Raw genomic sequence first — 19639 nt, 5'->3', positions numbered from 1 at the left:
TCAGCCGAGCACTACTTTAACTGCTCTCATGAAACAGTCATGGATTGAATACTTAGCCAACAGTGCTTAAGAGGATGTTAATAATGTCATAAAATAGGTACATCAAAGCTCTAAATAACAGCTTAATACACTTGTCCAGGCATGTGTAAAGTGATGTAAGACACAATAACAAAAATGAGTCCTCTCATTTTGTTGCCAAGTAACTTCTCTTGGAATCCCCAAAAAATCTTAAAGTTCTTCATATCTCTCTGGAATAGCAGCTGAGAAAAAATCACCAGAATTTGTTTACAGTAGCATGTAGTCAGCAGTGCAAGTCGTTTGTGCATGAAACTCTTCTTTATTTCTCTCAAATCTGCATTCTGGTCATTTCCCAAAGGTTAGTACTTGTTCCTTAAAATGCTACAGTGTGTGGAGTAGTTTTAATGCAGCAGTCTTACTGCAGTCCTGACATGCACTATCATAGCTCACTTAAATTAAGGGTGCTGATCAAAGGCTCGTAAAATATTGATGTAGCTTTGGAAATGTTACTCACAGGTTTCCAGCTGTATTGAAGCTTGAGAAAGTCAACACCTGAGCCAACCACCTACATGACAGCTCTGACACCATAATTGTATGAATGTGTGTTTGTGTGCATGGGTAAAGGTATATAGGCTCAATGTAGAATCTATGTACTATTTACCACTGCCTTTTTCAGTTACTGGAGCCAAAATGCAATTCCTGTCTTCAGAGTTGAGAGGATGCACACTGCAACAAAATCTTAGCATGTAATGATTAACAATTAGAGAAAAAAGCTGTTTTTCTTGTCCCTAACGCAGCCACCATTTTCTGAGCTATCCCTATGAATAATAATACATTTTAAAGAATGCCAGTTTCTCAAGGTAAATTTCTGAATTGAAATTGAAATCAACACACAGCTTTGGCATGGACATATTGAACTAGGCAGCCAGGCCTACCTTTGGGAGTCTAAATGGGATCTCTGCATGGCTGATTTGAGGACAAGAGCATCAGGCCGAATGGCCTTCTGTGGTGAGGTCTTAGGGCTGGTGTCAGAGTCACCACTTTCATCATCCACCTCTCCCATAGCTTTGACATAGCTACTGCTGCGCATCCGCCGACACGGGATCTCTTCATCCTTGTCGCCTGGGTAGCCACTCCATTCATCTTGGGGCACCTGTGGTAGATAACACACCTATATTAATCATTACATACTAGGGGTGTGATGATACTCTCAGCTCATGAGACAAGTGGATACACGATATTGGGTCCACGAGAATGAGATGAGATGATATTGATAACACTATTTTGAAGAAAACTTCAATGACAAAATATATGACTGGAAAAATAGTGTTTTATTTGACTGAATGTCACAAAATGCGAAACAATGCAGGTGCATTTGAAATGTTTTAACTATTCATCTTGTAATGAATATATCTTAAGTTCTACTTTTATATGAATAATCATATGTAGTAAAAGACAGAACAATATAAGCACTATAAAAGATTTTGCCACAAACTCAACTGACTGGCTTCTCTCCTGTATGATTACTCATGAGTCTTTTCAGACCTTATAACGGTGCATGAACTATGCATGAGCTTCTAGCTTCTAAAAATGCCAATGTCTCTAGTTATTGCAGTGGCTCTAGCACTTGAAAGTATAAGTTGAGATGCAAAGGCATTTTTCAGCGTTGTCTGGTCTTTTAGTGTTTTCTTCACAAGCACATTTGATTTTAGTAGAGAGCTGTGGTGGTTCTGTAGGTGTCTTTGCATTGTGCTCATGTTAGCTGTGGTCTACGGCACTATTTTCTTATAGTGCTTACATATTGTTCATGTTTTGTCTGTCGCCGTTTATTGTTTCCACCGGGTACCCAAAATGCTGCCACACAAAACATTTAAAAGTGGCGGGGCATTTTTTATGCTAATTTCACTGTCAGACTCTGTCATGTTGGCTGTTATGTACTGATATGGCAAGACAGCTTTTCACCTCAAGGAGAAATATCATCATGTTGTCATGATCTCATCACACCGATACTACATACACATTATAACCATAAGGTTATATTACTCTAAGGTATTACTTGTTTATTTCAGCTGGTATCTGTGGTGACTTGTTAAATGATGGAGTACAGATGTAGCAGTGGGTTATTCTGCTCAAAGAAAATATCAGGCTTGTACAGTGAGATTACACCAGAGATATTATTTGCAAGTAGAATGGGACCCTATTAGCCAAACGAGTGTGAGAACTGTATCAGACAAGTAGTTGGATAAGCTCTGGCTGGTTTTTCCCTAAACAGAAAATTAAGCTGATTCACATCCCTGGTTTCAAGCTCCACCTCTATTTTATTCATCTCTGAGCCTGGGCTCTCAAATTAAACAAGCTCAGTGCTTAACCTCAGTCCACCCATGAGAATCAGATGCAGTGTGTTTTTTTTTTAGCTAGGTTCCTGTCTGCAATCATGAACAGGCACTTTCTTTCATTCTGGAAATGAATAACATTAACTTTGTTAATGTAACTATGGAACTAAATGAGTTGCTGATCTGAAAGAGACACAACGCATGTATACCTCAAGTGTAGGAGATAAAGCAATACAAGGTAACATGTTACTGTATTCATATTATTTTAAATTTGATTTTGATATATTTTATACCTTTTTGAAAATGGTATTGGACCCCACTGTATATTTTAACAGACTAATATGCCTTGTATCGAGCAGGAATATTAAAACAGACAGACTTGGGAGAAATTCTCAATTTGTCTGTCTGTCATTATTCCTGTCATTGGTGCCCCCAAAGGAGCACGAGGAAACTGTTTCACTGTGGTTTGCCTATGGTTCTGAAAAACTTAAAAAACACTGTCTCTCTCCATGGTGCTGAAGCATTCAGATGCAGACTTTATGCCGTGTTTGAAATCATTGCTAATATTTGCTACCTAGTTGCAGTACATTTAGCATTTTATAGTCCAAATTGTGATTGTTCAGTGTGTAAAATGTATGCAATTTGAAATAACCTAAAAACCCCCACAATGAAAAATGTAGAGTCCAAAGCATACATATATTTTCTGCCTGTCGTAATGGCACATGTTAAGACCTGTCAGTGGCAGGACCTCAGTAGAATGTTTATCACTCTACCGAGGTCACTTGCTGTAAAGCTTGCACACCTATATTTTCTGAACAAATTTGAATCTTTTTATAGCTGACTGTTTGCCCAATATGTGGAAGTGTGGAAATTTGTATTTGATAAGCAGCTGGATAATCTCCTGCCTACTGGTTAAAGTGTAACGTAACTGAAGGGAAAATGTGTCTATAATGGAAAAATATTTTTTTACAGAGCAGGAGTCGAAACATATATTGTAGTTATTGACTGTATTTCACAGACTTTTATCGACAGCTACAATGTGCAATGAGGGTGGCAGATGAAGTGTAATGATGGTGCACAGAGTCTCAGCTTTTATAACACATATATAGTAACATTACAGTAATACCATACACCACCTTTTTAATACTAACTGTTATAAACTGACAAAAGGTTGCACTGCCCAGAAGGCAGACCAGTTAAGAGTTGTAATCTATGCAGCAAATTTAGGCCCATGTGATTTTAGACAAAACAACTTTTTTTCATGTTGATTGAATGAAAAAGTCATTTGTAGGGCACAACTGACTGTTAATGAGGTATAAAGTAGAACCAGAATTATCTATATTTGGCTTTTCTTTATATTAAGATCAGACTTTACGGTAATATGTACATCAAATGTCAACATGTCAAAAGCTAAGAATGATAAATTTCAGTGCAGGAAAAAAGAAGTATGTGATAAAGGTTTATACTGTATATGTCTAACATGCATGTCGTTCATGAAAGGGAAAAAAGGCATACCACATTCGAATTTGGGGTTAAAAGTATGTGTGTGCATATACATGTGTGGGTGTAGGTGGCTTATGGGAAATACAAAGGCAGTTGGACAGATCAAATAATAAAGACTATGGAGAATATTTCAAAGGGAAAAAGATTTTCTGGTAGACATGGAAGTTAAAGTGTACAATGTTTTCATGTGACAGACAGTGATTCAAGCTATCCCCCGTTCATTAAAGCTCCTCCATTTGCTGTCCTAAACACCTTTTGTCAATTAGGTCTTTCTTGTTAGAATCCTTTACTGCACTAAGAGCAGTGTGCATTATGGTTCCGACAGCAGCAACAGCATTTGTCTGGAATAAACACAAAAACTGGGTAACCGCTGTTTTTTAGCCTGACTCTGGCTGGAAGTGTGTGGGGGACTGTAAGTGAAAGCTCTTTCCCATTTCGACTAGTGGGTGGTAATAACAAGTTGCATCCTGTGAGGGAATTGGTCATGTACTGTGGGTTTAATATAAACAGAGAAATAAATTGATAGTGCTATGGGTTAAAAGCAGCACCTTATGTATATGTAGTGTAAATATGTTTTTGCAATGTTTGCATGAGTCTCTTCCAGATATTTGAGTCTCTTCGCACAGTCCACCTTGGTAATTATCAAAGCAGAGCGTTAAATCAAAGTTAACACCAATACTTTTACAGGTTCTTTTTAGAAAACTATGCATTCACCTTGGTGTTTTGAAAAAAAAATTGTTCTTTAAACCAAATATTGGTAGAAACTCTTTTCATATAAGTCGTATATCTTTTAATAAATTATAACCAATAACCAAAAGCGGCATGACAGTATGACAGCCAGATGACAATATTTCCAAAAACTGTAAAACTTTAAAAATCCACCCTTCCATTCATTAATGTTTAATAGACTCCATGTTAGTGGTTTGGGAGAAAATTCACTCAAAGGAGTGTGGGTGAGATTCATCAGCACATTTGTAGAAGGAACTCAAATGCTACTTTTTATAGGATCATCAAACCAGTTGAATGGGAAGAGTAAAACAACCTCTGAGAATAGCACTCATATTACAAATCAAAGCATGAGCATACTTAATTCAAGGATTTTATTCCATTAATAGAATTTCCCTCACCTTTGGCAGTGATTGTGTATTTTTATGCTTGCACAGCAAAAGTTGTCAATCATATCCCTAAGGCTAGAGCTGTAAGTTTTAAATCAGCACACTGTCATTAATGGCACAACGTCACTACTAATAAAACATACGAGTTCTTAAATTTGGCTGACAGCCAAAGGGGCACAACATGTGTTTCTGACATACTGTAACTTAAAATCAATTCTAAAGTGAATGTGATCAAAAACTAGAGAAATAATCAACAAGGTACATAATCACTGCCATAACATCATGTAGTATAAATAGCTTTGTTCATAGTGTTCATAGTCTAATAACTGTACACAGTGATTGTTCTTAATATAACAGCATCAAGATTAAATGATTATGAGCTAGTAATTATACACTGTGAGTGCAAATGTCTACACATAACCAACTGCTTATGTATTGACAATGAGTAGGTTTTAATTAAGATATTGATGTGATAGAAATCAAGATATCATACATCAAGTTTAACTCCTAGCGATTACCCTCAATATTTTTGATTGTCATTTTGACTACACAGTGTATGTTTAAGCTCACTTGTTTTTACTGAGATTGAACTGTGACTAATATTGACAAGTCCCGTAATTCATGGGATCAATGCCCCTCCCGAACACACTGTGGTTTCCCCCTCCTAATGATGGAGATTTACAATGGCAATGTGTCACACACTACATGGTCTGGCACCATATTGATCAGGCATGTAGTGAGTACAACACTGTATCAGTGTGTGGTTCAGCTGGAACAGCTGTCCCAGTGGAGAGGGTAGCCTTAGCTCTTGAAACAACAGCCTCAAGCACAGGGCTGTCCTTAATGCTCTGATACCCAATCATATAGCTTGGCTGTTTCTCTGTCACAGTCGCTGAACTGTTTTTACAGAAAGCAGAGTGGCTGATACTCCCTTTTTTTGCCTTGAGGTAGAATAAGGCTTTCCTTAACACTCCTGTTCTCACTTTTTGTTCTTGTCGGCCATCTCTCCCCCTCTCTCTTTTCTTTAACACCCACTGTCCTCTCCGACTTGACAGTCTGCTTCAGCAGGGCAGACAGGTGAAGGACGAGACAGCATTAGGCACTTACATGAAAACGATGGACATTTTTCTCCTCTATGGGAGATGGCAAATGGGGAAAAGCAGAAAGATTTAGAGATGCTAATAATAGCATCAATCCGATTGCTTTCCACCATCATTAATCTAGTGTATTTAACTTAGATGTTTTCTCCAAATGTTTTTATAGTCAAGATAAAAAGGCTTCTGAAGCATGTAGACCATATGCTACTAAAACTCTCCTTTGAATCCAAAACAAATGGACTTTTAGGCAGCATGCACATTTCAGCATGCAACAGCAGAGAGAGGAAAATTAATGATCATCATTCAGTTTGCTAAGGTTGTATATCAGGCTTCATCTTTGTGTCATCTGCTTAAAAGGGGAGGGAGGGAGTACTTTCCAACCCTGCCCTAGTGGGGAAGGTAACATGAGAATTAGCTGGCTTGTTTCCTTCAAAGACAGTAAAACTATCACACATGCTAATCTGCTATGCATACATTTATTCTCTCCCACGAGTGGAATAAAATGCAGAAATTGTCTGAAAACTAAATGAATCAGGCTTAAAGACGGCAATAAAGTAAAAGAATCATTTGCTACCTAATGCATGACCATTGATTGTCTGGGGCTGTGGTTAACAAGGCAGCCATCACTCATGGAAGCATTGCACTAGCTCATTAGCATTACCTTATTTCTGTGCTCATTTTGATGCTACACATGAAAGAACATGCTCAGCTGTGCCTATGAGGCAGCTAGACAGACAAGCAGCTTTACACCATCATTAGTTACAACTAAACACTGAGAATACTGTGTGCAAAAATAACCTTGTGTAGCAGGTGTCAACGTATGTCAAGCAAAAAAAAAAAACAAAAAAAACACTGACCTGTAAGAACTGGTAGAACAATTTGCAGTTCGTAAGTGAATGAGTCCCGAAATTTCCACAGGACAGTTCCACGCAGTTAGTTATTGGATGCTAAAGTAATAAAATATGGGATTTGTAACACTGATCACAGTCTACTGAATTCTGAAGGAGGTTTTGACAGTTTAGCTTCCTACTTATTACAGTAACTGGAATAAGCAGGTGCATGCAGGATGTTCAACCCGCTTTGACAGGAGTGTAGACTATTACCCAAACCTGTCTCCAAAATTGTATCTGTTGATTGATTTGGGCATACAGTACCACATTCTCTAAGTGCCCCAAAGAGACATAATTTGTTGTAATGGCCACTATGTATCATTGGGAGGACACTAGCTCATCTTTAGGGTTGTTACAGTTGATAATGTAATAGAGACACTAAGGAGAAACAAAGTTCCTCCCCAGATAATCTTTTCAAATTCCTTGCCATCGCCTGAGAGATTTCATTATTACACTAAAAGGAAAACACTGCACTGGCTACATGTCAAACAAGGAAAAGCAAGAACATGATTTATTGAAGCAATTTGATTTCTGGAATACTGTCTAAACCTTGTACAGTTTGCCCTTACGCCACACTCAGTACTGTTTCTCACCTTCAACACATGCTTCAAGATCTTGGGACCACGCCAAACCATTATTTGTTTACCCAGATTAATCCTATTATAATCAAGTATTTCTCTTAGACAGGATTCCTGGCCAAGTTAGCAAAAGAAGATATTATATAATAATTGAAATTCAATCTTCGAAACATTAAATCAAATTTAAAAAAAAAACACTATATAGATACAAAAAAAGAAGAAAGAAAAATGTTTTCACAAGTTTGTTTGTAAGACTCAGTGATTGATAGCAGAAATGCAAATAACATTCATTTATAAGTCTACATATAATGTAAATTGTCAGTTACCAGAAACAATAGTTCAAGTAGTAATTTGTAAAATCACCGTGAAACATTCTGACAATGCACAATATGTCTGAATTGATGCTCATTAGACTCATTTAGAGCTTATGAATTATGCTTTTCAGCTGAAAATGATTACAGCATTCTTTATGCTTCACTGAAAGCCTAATTTCAGGTCCTTTTCTGACTGTCTGATGTTTCATGATGGTTGTTAAGATTTATAATATCATATTTAGTTATTTTTTTCACAATGTGTAATAGTCATTGTGATTCACTTAAGCTTCAACATACAACAGGGTTAGGGGGCTAGCCAAAAGACTTGACAATTTTGTGTCAACAACTTGCCCAAGGCAGACCTGTCCTCCTCATCACAAATGAACACAGACCCGGACAGAAAGGACCCGGACACATCAAACAGATAAAATCCGATGAGCACACAGTGTTGACCACAAGGACCGTGTACAGATCTTCCCTCACTTATTCCACTGAATAAAGCTCTCAATGTGGACATACTGAATGTGTTCATGTGGCAGCTGCAGGGTCTCTGCCTGCTGACACACAAGCTTGTCAACTGCCAGTGAAAGAGCCTCTGTATTGACAGAGTCTGTCTGTCCCCATGGCACACAAACAACCGCAGTTTTTGTGCCTATGTAACTGTGCACTCCACATAGCATCAAAGTGCATGCACTGGGCAAAGATTCACCCTCTTCCCCCTCTCTAAGCATGGGCAGCATGGACGGAAATGCATCCAGAACCTAATGTATGGTAGTGCATGATTTCAACTCAGTTTTCAATTTTCCTGGAATTGGGTGCAAAAGCAAGTGTGGGCAACAAATGTCTGCATCTTTGGTGATTGTGTGAGGCACAAGCACAATACTTACAGGGCACAATGTGAAAAAAGAAATTGAATCAAAGATGGCCAAACCCCCGCACACTTCATTGTGTTATTGAAGCCAGCCCCTGTGGCCAAACTAGTTCAGTGTCATGTATCAGTTGTGTAGCAAAGACAGAGGCCTAAAAACTGTATATAACATAATTCATGTCAGTATTAGTGCACAACCTGCTAGAACAGCTCTGCTCTTTGGAACAGCTTGTACATTGCAATCTAACTCAGGTAACCCTTTATTCTCAGTGGTCTTCCACTATGACATCAATTCACTCAATTGATCTCTGTGTCTTAATAGACAATAGCTCCCTGAGGTGACTACACAAAAGGGAATCCTTGTTAAATATATTGGCTTCTCACACTCATGGTCACTGTAATTGTCCTCAAGAGAGTAACAGAACAGAATCCGAAAGGCTGTCCTGGCAGGATTTCTAATCAATATATCAATCACTGCATCTTATTCAGAAGGGCCTCTATAAGGATGAGTGGATATTGATCTCAGTTATTGTTTGTTATAGTTTCAGATAGGTGATGCTCAGGGTTTCTGTGCATTTTACTGCCCTTTCAATCTACCACTAAAGTTCAGCCTTGAAATACTGTCTTTTTTTAAGGGTGCATTATCGAGAGAGTAATGTGGGCCTACATAGGCAGGTGCAGAATGCATGTACACTCTGCCTGTTACACACAAGCAAAGTGTGTTGAAAATGCGCTTCATATGTTTGGATAAGTCAGGTGGAAAACATTAATGTTCTGGCCATTCAAAACATAAATAAAGTAAACTAACACCCACCTGCAGATAGTGACATGTCCGTGATGAAGGTTTGAGGTCCATGTGCATCATGGGTTTCTCTAGATTAAGCGATGACTTCCTATAGGCCTCCTTAGCCTGGCTGACTGTCAGTGTTGACCAGGAGCTCCTCTTCATGAATTTGCCCTCGGGTGCCATGGCCATGCTCTCACAGGCTGAACACTTGACATCATTGTTACTCTTAGAGGTCTTGAGAGACAGGTCTCCAAAGTGATGGCTGTGCATGGAATCTGGGTAACAGTGGCTAACATGTTCCCCGTGGTGCCGCGACATGACACTGGGCGTGCGGTACGTGCTGTCACTATCCAGATTGTCGTCAGAGCTCCACCAGCCACCAGAGCGGTGCTTACGTTCTTTGCTTTTGCTCCTCTTGCTACCATGTTTGGTGGAGTGGTGGCTATGATGGTGATAACCCCCTACTCCTCCACCTCCTACAATATCACCTTTTGTGCCATTCATCTTGGATGATCCTTCCAGGGAGTGAGACTTGGTGAAGAGCTTCTGGACAGAATGAACAAGGTGTCGGATGCGGCCAGGACTCTCGCTGCGTTGCTCAGTGGTGGTGGAGGTGCGCTGATACTGTAATGTGTGGAAGCCATCACGGTGTAGTGGCATTTGTTTCTCAAATTGGTCTAGTAGGTTAGCAGGAAGGCGGTTGCTTTTGGTGCCGGCGTGGTGGGAGGAGGCAGCCGCGGCGGCTGCAGCAGCAGCAACAGCTGGGGAGGTGGCAGAAGCTGTGATGGCAGCGCAGTCGTCCCGTGTGGCTGAGTCATAATACTGAGAGCTGTAGTGCATTCTGGGGAAGGTGCTGCTGGAGATGTGGTCAGATGCAGCTGCTGGGGGCATCATGATAGGGGACATCATCATGCAGTCAGAGTGGATGGAACTGCGAGGCGAGTAGCGGTGGTGGAAGTCCATGGGGCAGCTCTCTGTGGGGCTGAGCAGGTAGGACGAGTGGCGGGAGTCAGAACCATGGTGTGCATGGAGGTCATGGACGTGGGGGTCGTAGTCCAAGCCATGGGGTAAAGGGATCTGGTGCTGGGAACGGCTGCCCGATAAGCCCTTCATGTTCCTGGCCGGAGGGAGGCGTCTGCCTTCATTGAACTTTCGAGACGAGGACCAAGGTGAAAACTTCTGGTCTGTTACAGAGATAGGGAAAGAAAGAAGAAAATAAAAAAAGACTGAGTCAGAGAGAGAATAGCTCTGAACAAGCATGAAGAGTTATTCTGTTTATAGCCCAAAGCCCCATAATTTGAAATTGCTATTGTGGTTCTCCTTACAAGTAACATAATTACAGATAAAAACTCCCATGGGAATCTCAATGACAAGAAATCTCTTTATCTCAGAGACACTGAGAATTTTTGTGCATTTACATGAGTGTATGTAAATATTTAAGTTTTCAGCATAGTATATACCGAGGAACCTATAATGAGGTAAAAACTCTTGCAAAGAAGAGATCATGTCAAGAGAGAAGTTACTTGACTTTTACCGTACACATGGAAATATGATCATTTGTAAGAATGACAACTCTCTTAAACTCCTTAATGATGTCAGAAATGAGGGTTAACTTCCAGTATAAAAAAGACAAAGAAGACACCAATCCTTGTACTGGTTTTAATATAGTGTAGAGGCAAAGATATATTTCTCAAGAGATATATTTCTCTTTGACGTCAGGTAGAAATCCTTTCTCCTCTTCTACAGGCAAAAGGTTTGTACTTGGATTTAATGACACACTATCACATATCTCATCTCATCTGAAAGGAAGTTGTTCCTCTTCTGCCCCCAAAACAGCTTGGAGGGTTTAAAGCTCAATGACAGGGAATTTATTTCTAATGTATAATTTGTCAAACGTTACTGATTATCTACTTCAATTTACAATGACATGAATAATCTCCTGGAATATTTTTTGCGTACAACTGATTTTATTGTTTTCTGTAAAGGAAGAAGCGAGTTTTCATTTTTTAATAAAGATAATTCTATGTAGGAGAAAAATACAAAAAGACAAAATCCATATACCATAGATATTTATTGGTGAGACACTAAAAATCATGAATGACATTTGTATTAATATTAGCTTATTGATAAAATGCCATATTTTAGATACATTATTGATTTTAAAAAAAAAAAAAAAGAAAGAAAAAAAGAAAAGAGGACCAAGAATGAGGTGACAAAAAATGTTGTTAACAATGGCTGCAGCTCAATACAGTATGAATAAATGAAGTAATATCTGAAGGTAATGGTGGCTGTATGAAATTCACATAACATTCTGTTTCAACCGGATATTGCGTATGTCAGAGTACATAAGCGAGGCAGCATCAAAATCTCTTTACCCTGTGACTTCAATAATCAACTCAAGACATTTTGGCAGTATAAAACCAGGAAACATAGAACACAGACCATAGGAGTTTACCTGATCCCTTCTAACAGTGTGCTAACAAGCTATGCTAGACTAGGCACAATCATTAGGCTAACCCTTTAAAAGCAAAACTCCAAATTGCTTTAGTTCGTCCAGTATAGTCCTTCATTGGAAAACCAGATTCCACAACAATCCTGTGAGTAGAAGGAAGCTGATTCTCTCAACAAATTGAGCTAACTCCTCTGAAATCTGTGATAAAAGTATCCTTTCTCAATTCTCAATCTCTGCAGTGGTGCAGCAGTTGTTTGCTATATGCATGATTATTTTGAGAAGAGATGTGCACATCACTGGGCAATGATCACAAAAAACAAGGAATTTTGCTCAACTTCAAGGAGACTTTTAGATGAGAAATGTTTGTAGCTTCTGCATGAGGGGTTAAGAAGTTCAGCATAATCTTCTAAATTCTTTTGCTCTTCCAGTCTCTCGAAGGTACTCAATGGTGAATGCTGCTTAGGCTGCCATGATATTTTCTCTAATATGTTCATTCTGTACAATGCTGAAATAATATGCACGTGGGAAGCTCATAGTTTATTATACGCAACATTTATTATATTCAACATTTACCATTGAAAATGAAGATACATTAAAATATACTGAGCAAGTCAGTTCCATCCCGTTCATTCCTCATCATCATATTATGATAGCATCATTTCTTATTGTGTTGCCTGTAATTATGGAGACTTTAATGTTTTATAGAATGCTACAATTGTTTAATTTCTCAGATTAATACTGTAAGAACTTTAATGTGTGATAAATGAAAAACAGACCTACACTTCCTGTGACAAATCTTTGAAACACAAGAGTTTTATAATTAATATCTGAGACATACTGTAGGATAAGTTTAGTGTTTCTGCAGCTGGTAATATCCCAACGGTAATGTGCTAAAACTCAGAAGCCACAAATGAATGTTAACTCTTTGGAGTGTTTTGTTTGAATTCAGTTGTCCAATGTCTGTCTTCAATTTTCATTTCTAGATTCATTGAAGTTAGTATTTCAGATATTTGTGATATTAACCAGAGAAATCCAATCTCTTGACTTTATTAACATATTCTTTCAAACTGGGAGAAAAGGGGTTTCTAATTTGAAGAAAAAAAACATTCCAAAAACATACATACATATACAGACATATTTTTATAAGCAAATTTTTTCCTAAATTGGAGCCTATAGTAAAATTGTGTAATCATAGATTATGTTAGATTATGTTTGACTATACTGGTGATAAGCTACTTTAGATCCTAAGTTGATGCCACAGTGCCCAGTTTGTCCTGTAATCCCATTTAAGTTAATACATAATTTCCCAGTCCTGTTTATTATAATTCCATTAATATAAATATATATAGTAAAAATATATGAATAAATATTAATTCTCTGTTGTTAAAGGAACTACTTATATTATTTTCCATTTTCCTCTCTCTCACAGATACACACGCGTCTTTATTATTTAAACTCAAAAAATCATTGAAGCTCGCCCTTATTTACAATGATGTTGATTAACAGTTTAAAATTACTTATAAAAAACATACAAGGTAAATGAAAACAAGTATATAAATACAGTTGACTAAAGATGCTGGATTCAGAATTCATGAAAGACAAATCAGCTAAAATGGATACAAACAGTAGCTGTGTAATTTACGAGCATGGATTTAAATAAATTGTAAAGAGTTCTGGGACATAGGAGCATAGAATCTAAAAGCAGACTTTGCCAGCTCAGTACAGACTTGAGGGACTTTCAGTGAAAGCCAGTCATTAGAACGAGTTTGATATGGCCCAGAGCACCAGTCTAGCATAGAAGTGATATAAGATGGCAGCTTCAAAATGAAGGCCTTGTAGACAAACAAATACATGTGCCTATCATGTCTTTCAGACACAGAGGACCAACCAACTTTTTCTTACTTTTTCTACATAAGTAATGTTGGTATCAGTCCAACATTACTTATGTAGAAGCTGAGAATGATCAACTGTGTTAAATACCCTGGAGAGGTCTACAAAGATAGATTTTCTCATCCAAGACACTGACGATGTCATTCACAACTTAAGTGATGGCAGAAACAGTGGTGTGCATAGGCCTGAACTCAGATTGATTGGTGGTAAAAAAAAAAAAAAATACATACACTGTTGCTCATAAAGTTGGAATAAAATATTGATGTGATTTATTCTTGACAGATAAAGTGTATATCTTCTCAAAACTTTAGTAGTCAATCTCTTCCAAACATATCACAATGAAAATGAAACCACAATTAAACTGAAAACAAAATTATTCCAACTTTATGGGCAACAGTGTATTTGGATCACTCGTATCTTCTCCCCTATGTAAGGGGATGACATGAGCAGTTTTCTAAGCTCTGAGAACAACACCAGTAGAAATATTAAGATCAAAAATGTGAGTTATATGCTCAGGAATTCATAGAGCAGAAAGATGAAGGGGAAAAAAAAACATCCATATTGTCTTCACCAGTAGATTTCTTAAGATCAATGGCTTGGAGAGCCTTAATAACTATGCTGAGAGATGCAGTATCAAGAGTATATGAGGCATGATTTGAAGTAGATGCATAATAAAAAGATGGTCATTGTTAGAAAGTCTTGATCATGACTTCTGTTTTTCTGTGGGTCGAAATACAAGAAGACTTTTATAACAGGCAGCAGTGCTCAGCTTCGTGCATGACAATTACAGTGTATATCTTATCAGTATGTGATAAAAGCTGTAAGGTAAAGAGGGAAACAATGTTGGAGCACTTTGAGTGTCTTCCATTCCCCTGTAATTAATTGCTTTAAGTTCTTTTCAGCAGGAAACCCCAGTCTGGAACGATGCACATCGTCTTACATAACGTTTGGGATCTGTGATCTCACACACTATTTCAAAGGAGCCAGAAATAAAATGCACAGTTGTCATGGCAACCACTGCTGAAAACCTAGGAACTCTAATAGGATTTTCAAGGTTGTTTGGGGTGGATCCTAGTCTCAAAAACAGGGAAAAAAGAAACATACACTATGTAATATGTTAGAGACATTTGAGCTAGATTTGCCATATGAGCTATGGGTTGGTGCACCTTTAAAAATTGCACCACATTTGTACAGTTCGAATAAATAATGAATTTAAGTACCCGCTTGGAGACTCAAAACGGCTTTCTTAGAACATTGCTGAGGAGAATAGTAATTATTGTTTTCATTTGAGTAATGTCTTTCTTTAAAACCCACTATTATTCATTATAGGGTGTAATAAGCCGTATTACCTGATTCATTTTCACATTTCATATTTGTCTTTATTTTACCAGAATTTGTACATTGAAACATTGTGACAGAAATTGTGAACTGTAGATATAGTCTCATAGAGCTTGATTGTAATAATGACTGTGATAAAGCTTCTGTGTTCCTCTCTTTATCTCATTTCCACCATCATAGCTCTCTCTTGTCTCCCCAAGTCCCCTTTCACTATCTCTCCACTTTGAACCACATTGAAGTAGATGACATCGACCGGTTGCTGAGGCAACAAAATGTGTCAAATTAAAGCTTACAATAGTAATGAATGCACACAGAGATAGTGTGCACATACATACACACACCATGCTCTGTTATGTACAGTATAATGCAGTACAAACATGTACTTCCAGACATACAGCAATGCAGTTTTCAGACTCTGTCAGTATGCTTATGGAAACCCACAATATACACCAAGCAGTTTATTAGGAACACCATTCTAATGCTGGGTAATTCCTCCCTTTGCAGTCAAAACAGAGCTCAGTTCTTCATGGCCTGGATTCCACAAGATGTTAAACCATTCCTTTGAGCTTCTGGTCTATGTTGACATGATTACGTTACATAATTTCTGCAGATTTGTCAGCCTCACATTCAGGCTGTGACTCTCCCGTTCTACCACATCCCAAAGATGTTCTATTGTATTGAGTTCTGCTGTCTGGGGAGGCCACTGAAGTAAAGTGAACTCATTTTCATGTTCAAGAAAACAGTTGGAGAACACTTTTGTGTTGTGACCTGGTGCATTATCATGCTGGACATAGCCATTGGAAAATGGCTAAATTATGGCCATAAAGGGATGCACATCAGCAAGAATACTCAAATAGGCTTTGGCATTCAAACCATGATTGATCAGTATTAAAAGTGTGCCAAGATTCCCCCACACTGTTATACCACCACCACCAGACTGTTGGATTGTTGACTCAAGGCAGGTTGGGTCGATGAATTCATGCTGTTGACGCTAAATTCTGACCCTACCATCTGCGTGCCTCAGCAGAATTCAAGATTCTTCAGACCAGACTGCGTTTTTCAGCTCTTCAACTGTCAGATTTATTTCTTTGACTGGCAGGAGTGTAACCTGATGTGGTCTTCTGCTATTGTAGACCATCCACCTCAAGGTTTGACATGTGCATACAGAGATGCTGTTTTGCCTCATAGTTGTAAAGAGTGGTTATCTGAGTTAGTTGCCTTTCTGTCAGCTCCAACAAGTCTGACTATTCTCCTCTGACCTGCCTCATCAGACTGGAACATCCATGTGGTACTTTTTAAAGACCAAATATAACATTTTGTGCTTAGCCTTTTGCATTATCTGGTTGGCTTAAGTTGTGTAATTATGATATTTCACTGTACAGTTAGACATCAGCTTTAAACCTTGTTTTTTTTTTTATTTAGAGAATGGTCCTAATATGTCAGTGCCTGTCTGAGAGGCATTCTTTTTTTTGTCAAGACAATAATCTGTTTTTCCTTCCTCTAAATTTAATCATTTGAGTAGTACTAGATGTCTCAGTCACAAATAGCTTGAAATTGGTTGTTCAGGTATCTAAGTGACTCTATACACAGTCTTCTTCAGCAGTTTCACCTGAATGCCATGGCCCACTCAGTAGTCAATCCACCTTCCCTGCCATCTCTACTACCATCTCTGCTTATCTATTGTATCTCCACTAATCTTACAAATAGCCAATAGTTACAGCATATCAGAAACGTTTTCACATCATTGTCTGACCTAATGCACCTTTAAACTTTGATTTTATCCTTGCCCAAGCAAAGTGCAGATGCAATCAGGCTTTATATCTACATTGTATCTGCTTGGGCTAAACTACATTGGCTTGGCTCAGCTTGCACAATTGGCAATATCATTTAAAGAAAGAAGTAATTCAACACAGTAGCCCTGAAATAAATACATGACAGTCCTTTTGTGAAGCATGTTCTTATTTTATGTAATAAGTTCAGATGCATTTAGTTTGCACTATATTGTAAAGATCTTCACATTAGTGTCAATCCCCTGCTTATACCATTTAGATTCAGACAAATTTAGCATTAATGTATCACTCCATGGCAACATGAAGTACACATTCAGAAGACAAAAAACATATGTTTGCTCCCACAGAGTGCTGTCTGTATCATTGTCAGCCTGATCTGCATTTTCCCCCTACAATCACCCCAGGATTCTGATTATATAAACTCTCTTGAGGTGGTTTGATTACCCCATAATCAGCTGTTTAAAGGCTAATCTTTCAAGCCAGATTGGTATCTCCAGCTATCAACCAATTCATTTCAAATAGAGCCAATTTGACATAGTTTTCCAGAGAGAGACAGAAGGAAGAAAATAAAAAAACTACCAAGAAGGTGCTAAAATGATTTACTTCATCAGTTAATCATTAAGCAAAGGCAGATTACAGCTGCAATGTAATAATCTACAATTAAGTTACCATTGCCCCTCCATACTGTTGCTAATATGTAATGTTGTTACTTATCTTTAGTTTCACATTTTACCTCATGGCAACACTCTTGAAAATCAATACAATTTAGTAAACATCAAGGCTAACAAACAGCCAATTTTTTTTCACCAACAATCAAAAAAATCTGGGGTGGAGCTAATAGTACTTTTGCATGTGCAAACACATGCGAAGGATCCATATACTGTACTAATGGCTCCCTAAAAACTTAGAGCAATCTCTCAAGACATTCTTCATACTTTGTCAAGACTGCAAATTGATTGAATTGATTGATGCTTTTTGCCTGGGAACATTTGATTGGCAACATCCCCAATGTTTTTGGATAACTTTATCCCCTGGGAGCTTTTTTGTCCCCAAGGTGAATGTGAATGAGCCTGAGCTGAACTGACAACTCCTCTGTAGTGTTAAACCTCTACATTGTAGAACACCGATGCACACCATAAAACTCAAGACTCATGTAAAGCTACCCTTCATATTGAATGTTTGTGAACTGAAGTAGCCTGTAGGATATTTCCTGGCAGAGCAAAAGGCCGGTGACACATGCAACCAATCCACAGTGAGGATGGGAAGATGGTGCAGTCAAGTTATGGGAGTTCATATCATATAACAACTTGGTCTAGTCTGATAACATAAACAAACACTGACTGTTTGCCTGAATAGGATCGTGTCATCCAATATTTGCAACAGACTGCTCTGCAACTTCTACTAATACATAGTGGCCAGTGCACTGTTCTCCATGTGCGGGGGAGGTGACATGAAGGCAGGGGATGCCGGCAGGCTCAACAAACTGGTTTAAAAAAAAAAAAGAAGCTGGCTGTGTCATAGGGCTGAGTCTGGATAGCCTGCAGGAAGTAGCAGAGGGGAGGATGAATTCTCGGCTCTATCTTGGACAATACCACCCACTCCGTACGATGAGCTGATGCAGCTATGGTGCACCTTTAGCCTCCAGCTCATCCACCTGAGGAGAAGCATGGAGTGTTTCAAGTGCTTATTCAAACAGACTTCCGTGTTGCCACACAACTCCTCCCTCTCATTCTACAACAGTAGAAGTTGAAGTTCCTGTAGGAGAATGCTGTAGCCGGGTCACCAGAGAAACTCCATGAATTTATCTGGACTGAATTAATTTGCACATCTGCCCCGCTTTGCAGAATCTGTATTCTTCACACAACCAGCACATGTTTTTTTATTAGTAGTCTTCTCTTTGTCAGACAGTGGTTTTGAACACATTTCTGCACTGATTTTATCTGTAAATCTGTGGTAGGGCCAGCCTTCCAACCCTGGAAGAATAAGTCAGAGGTGAAAGAGCAGTACTTGCTGCAACATTATCACCACCATTGAGGTGCCTTTGAGCAACCACTTAACCCCAATTTCCCAATGGCCAACAGATTGTTGTACCTGGCAGTTTTCAAGTGCAGAGCAGGGTATTTGTGGAAAAGAGCAGTTGTGCTTGGTTAAATATGTAGTTTCAAAAAGCTTAGCATGCACATGTGCATATGTGCATCTACTGAAGATAAAATCAGATTCATTTTTGGTATGAGAGGAGAACTAGATGCCAACCAGATGCAAAGTAGCAAAAAAAGAACATGTGGAGAGAGGGAGATTGGTGGACTTCAGTGGGGGGAGAATTAGGCTCCTGAAAAGGCTTTTGAGAAAAGGAAGTCTCCATTTTAGGGTTAAAGGGAACACTTCAGAAGGTTACATTTACAGCTGAGAAGATTACATGCAACCATGGTGTGAATCTTAATCAAACTGTGCAAGTTGATATACTGTAGACAAAAATGAAATATTTTACAAAACATTTTTATTAAAGTGACAATCAAATCTGTGTCTGACATACTGAGTAAAAATTCTTTTGGTTGTCATGATTAATTGTGATTTTTGTTCAGTAGGACAATAGGTTCTAAAGATTCAAATCCTCCCCCTTGGTTCTTTAAGAGCTCACACTGCAAGTCCATGAAACATTGATGAGA

At 38.4% G+C, this 19639-nt stretch overlaps 1 protein-coding gene across 1 annotated transcript in view; it reads right to left on the bottom strand.

Annotated features, from left to right (window-relative positions):
• LOC111237023 (disks large-associated protein 2-like) overlaps positions 1-19639 on the bottom strand; it is a 93122-nt gene that overhangs the window by 31527 nt on the left and 41956 nt on the right. The window contains exons 2-3 of the mRNA XM_022765969.1: positions 9531-10687; positions 954-1171 (exon numbers count right to left, since the gene is read on the bottom strand). Of these exons, the coding sequence (XP_022621690.1) occupies positions 954-1171; positions 9531-10687 (1375 nt within the window). The remainder of the gene's footprint in view (positions 1-953; positions 1172-9530; positions 10688-19639) is intronic.

The sequence above is a fragment of the Seriola dumerili genome, unplaced genomic scaffold (genome assembly GCF_002260705.1).
Source record: "Seriola dumerili isolate Sdu_G_001 unplaced genomic scaffold, Sdu_1.0 BDQW01000025.1, whole genome shotgun sequence".
Lineage (NCBI taxonomy): Eukaryota > Metazoa > Chordata > Actinopteri > Carangiformes > Carangidae > Seriola > Seriola dumerili.
Note: the sequence above shows the minus strand (reverse complement) of the source record. Positions and strands in the feature narration are given on the sequence as shown.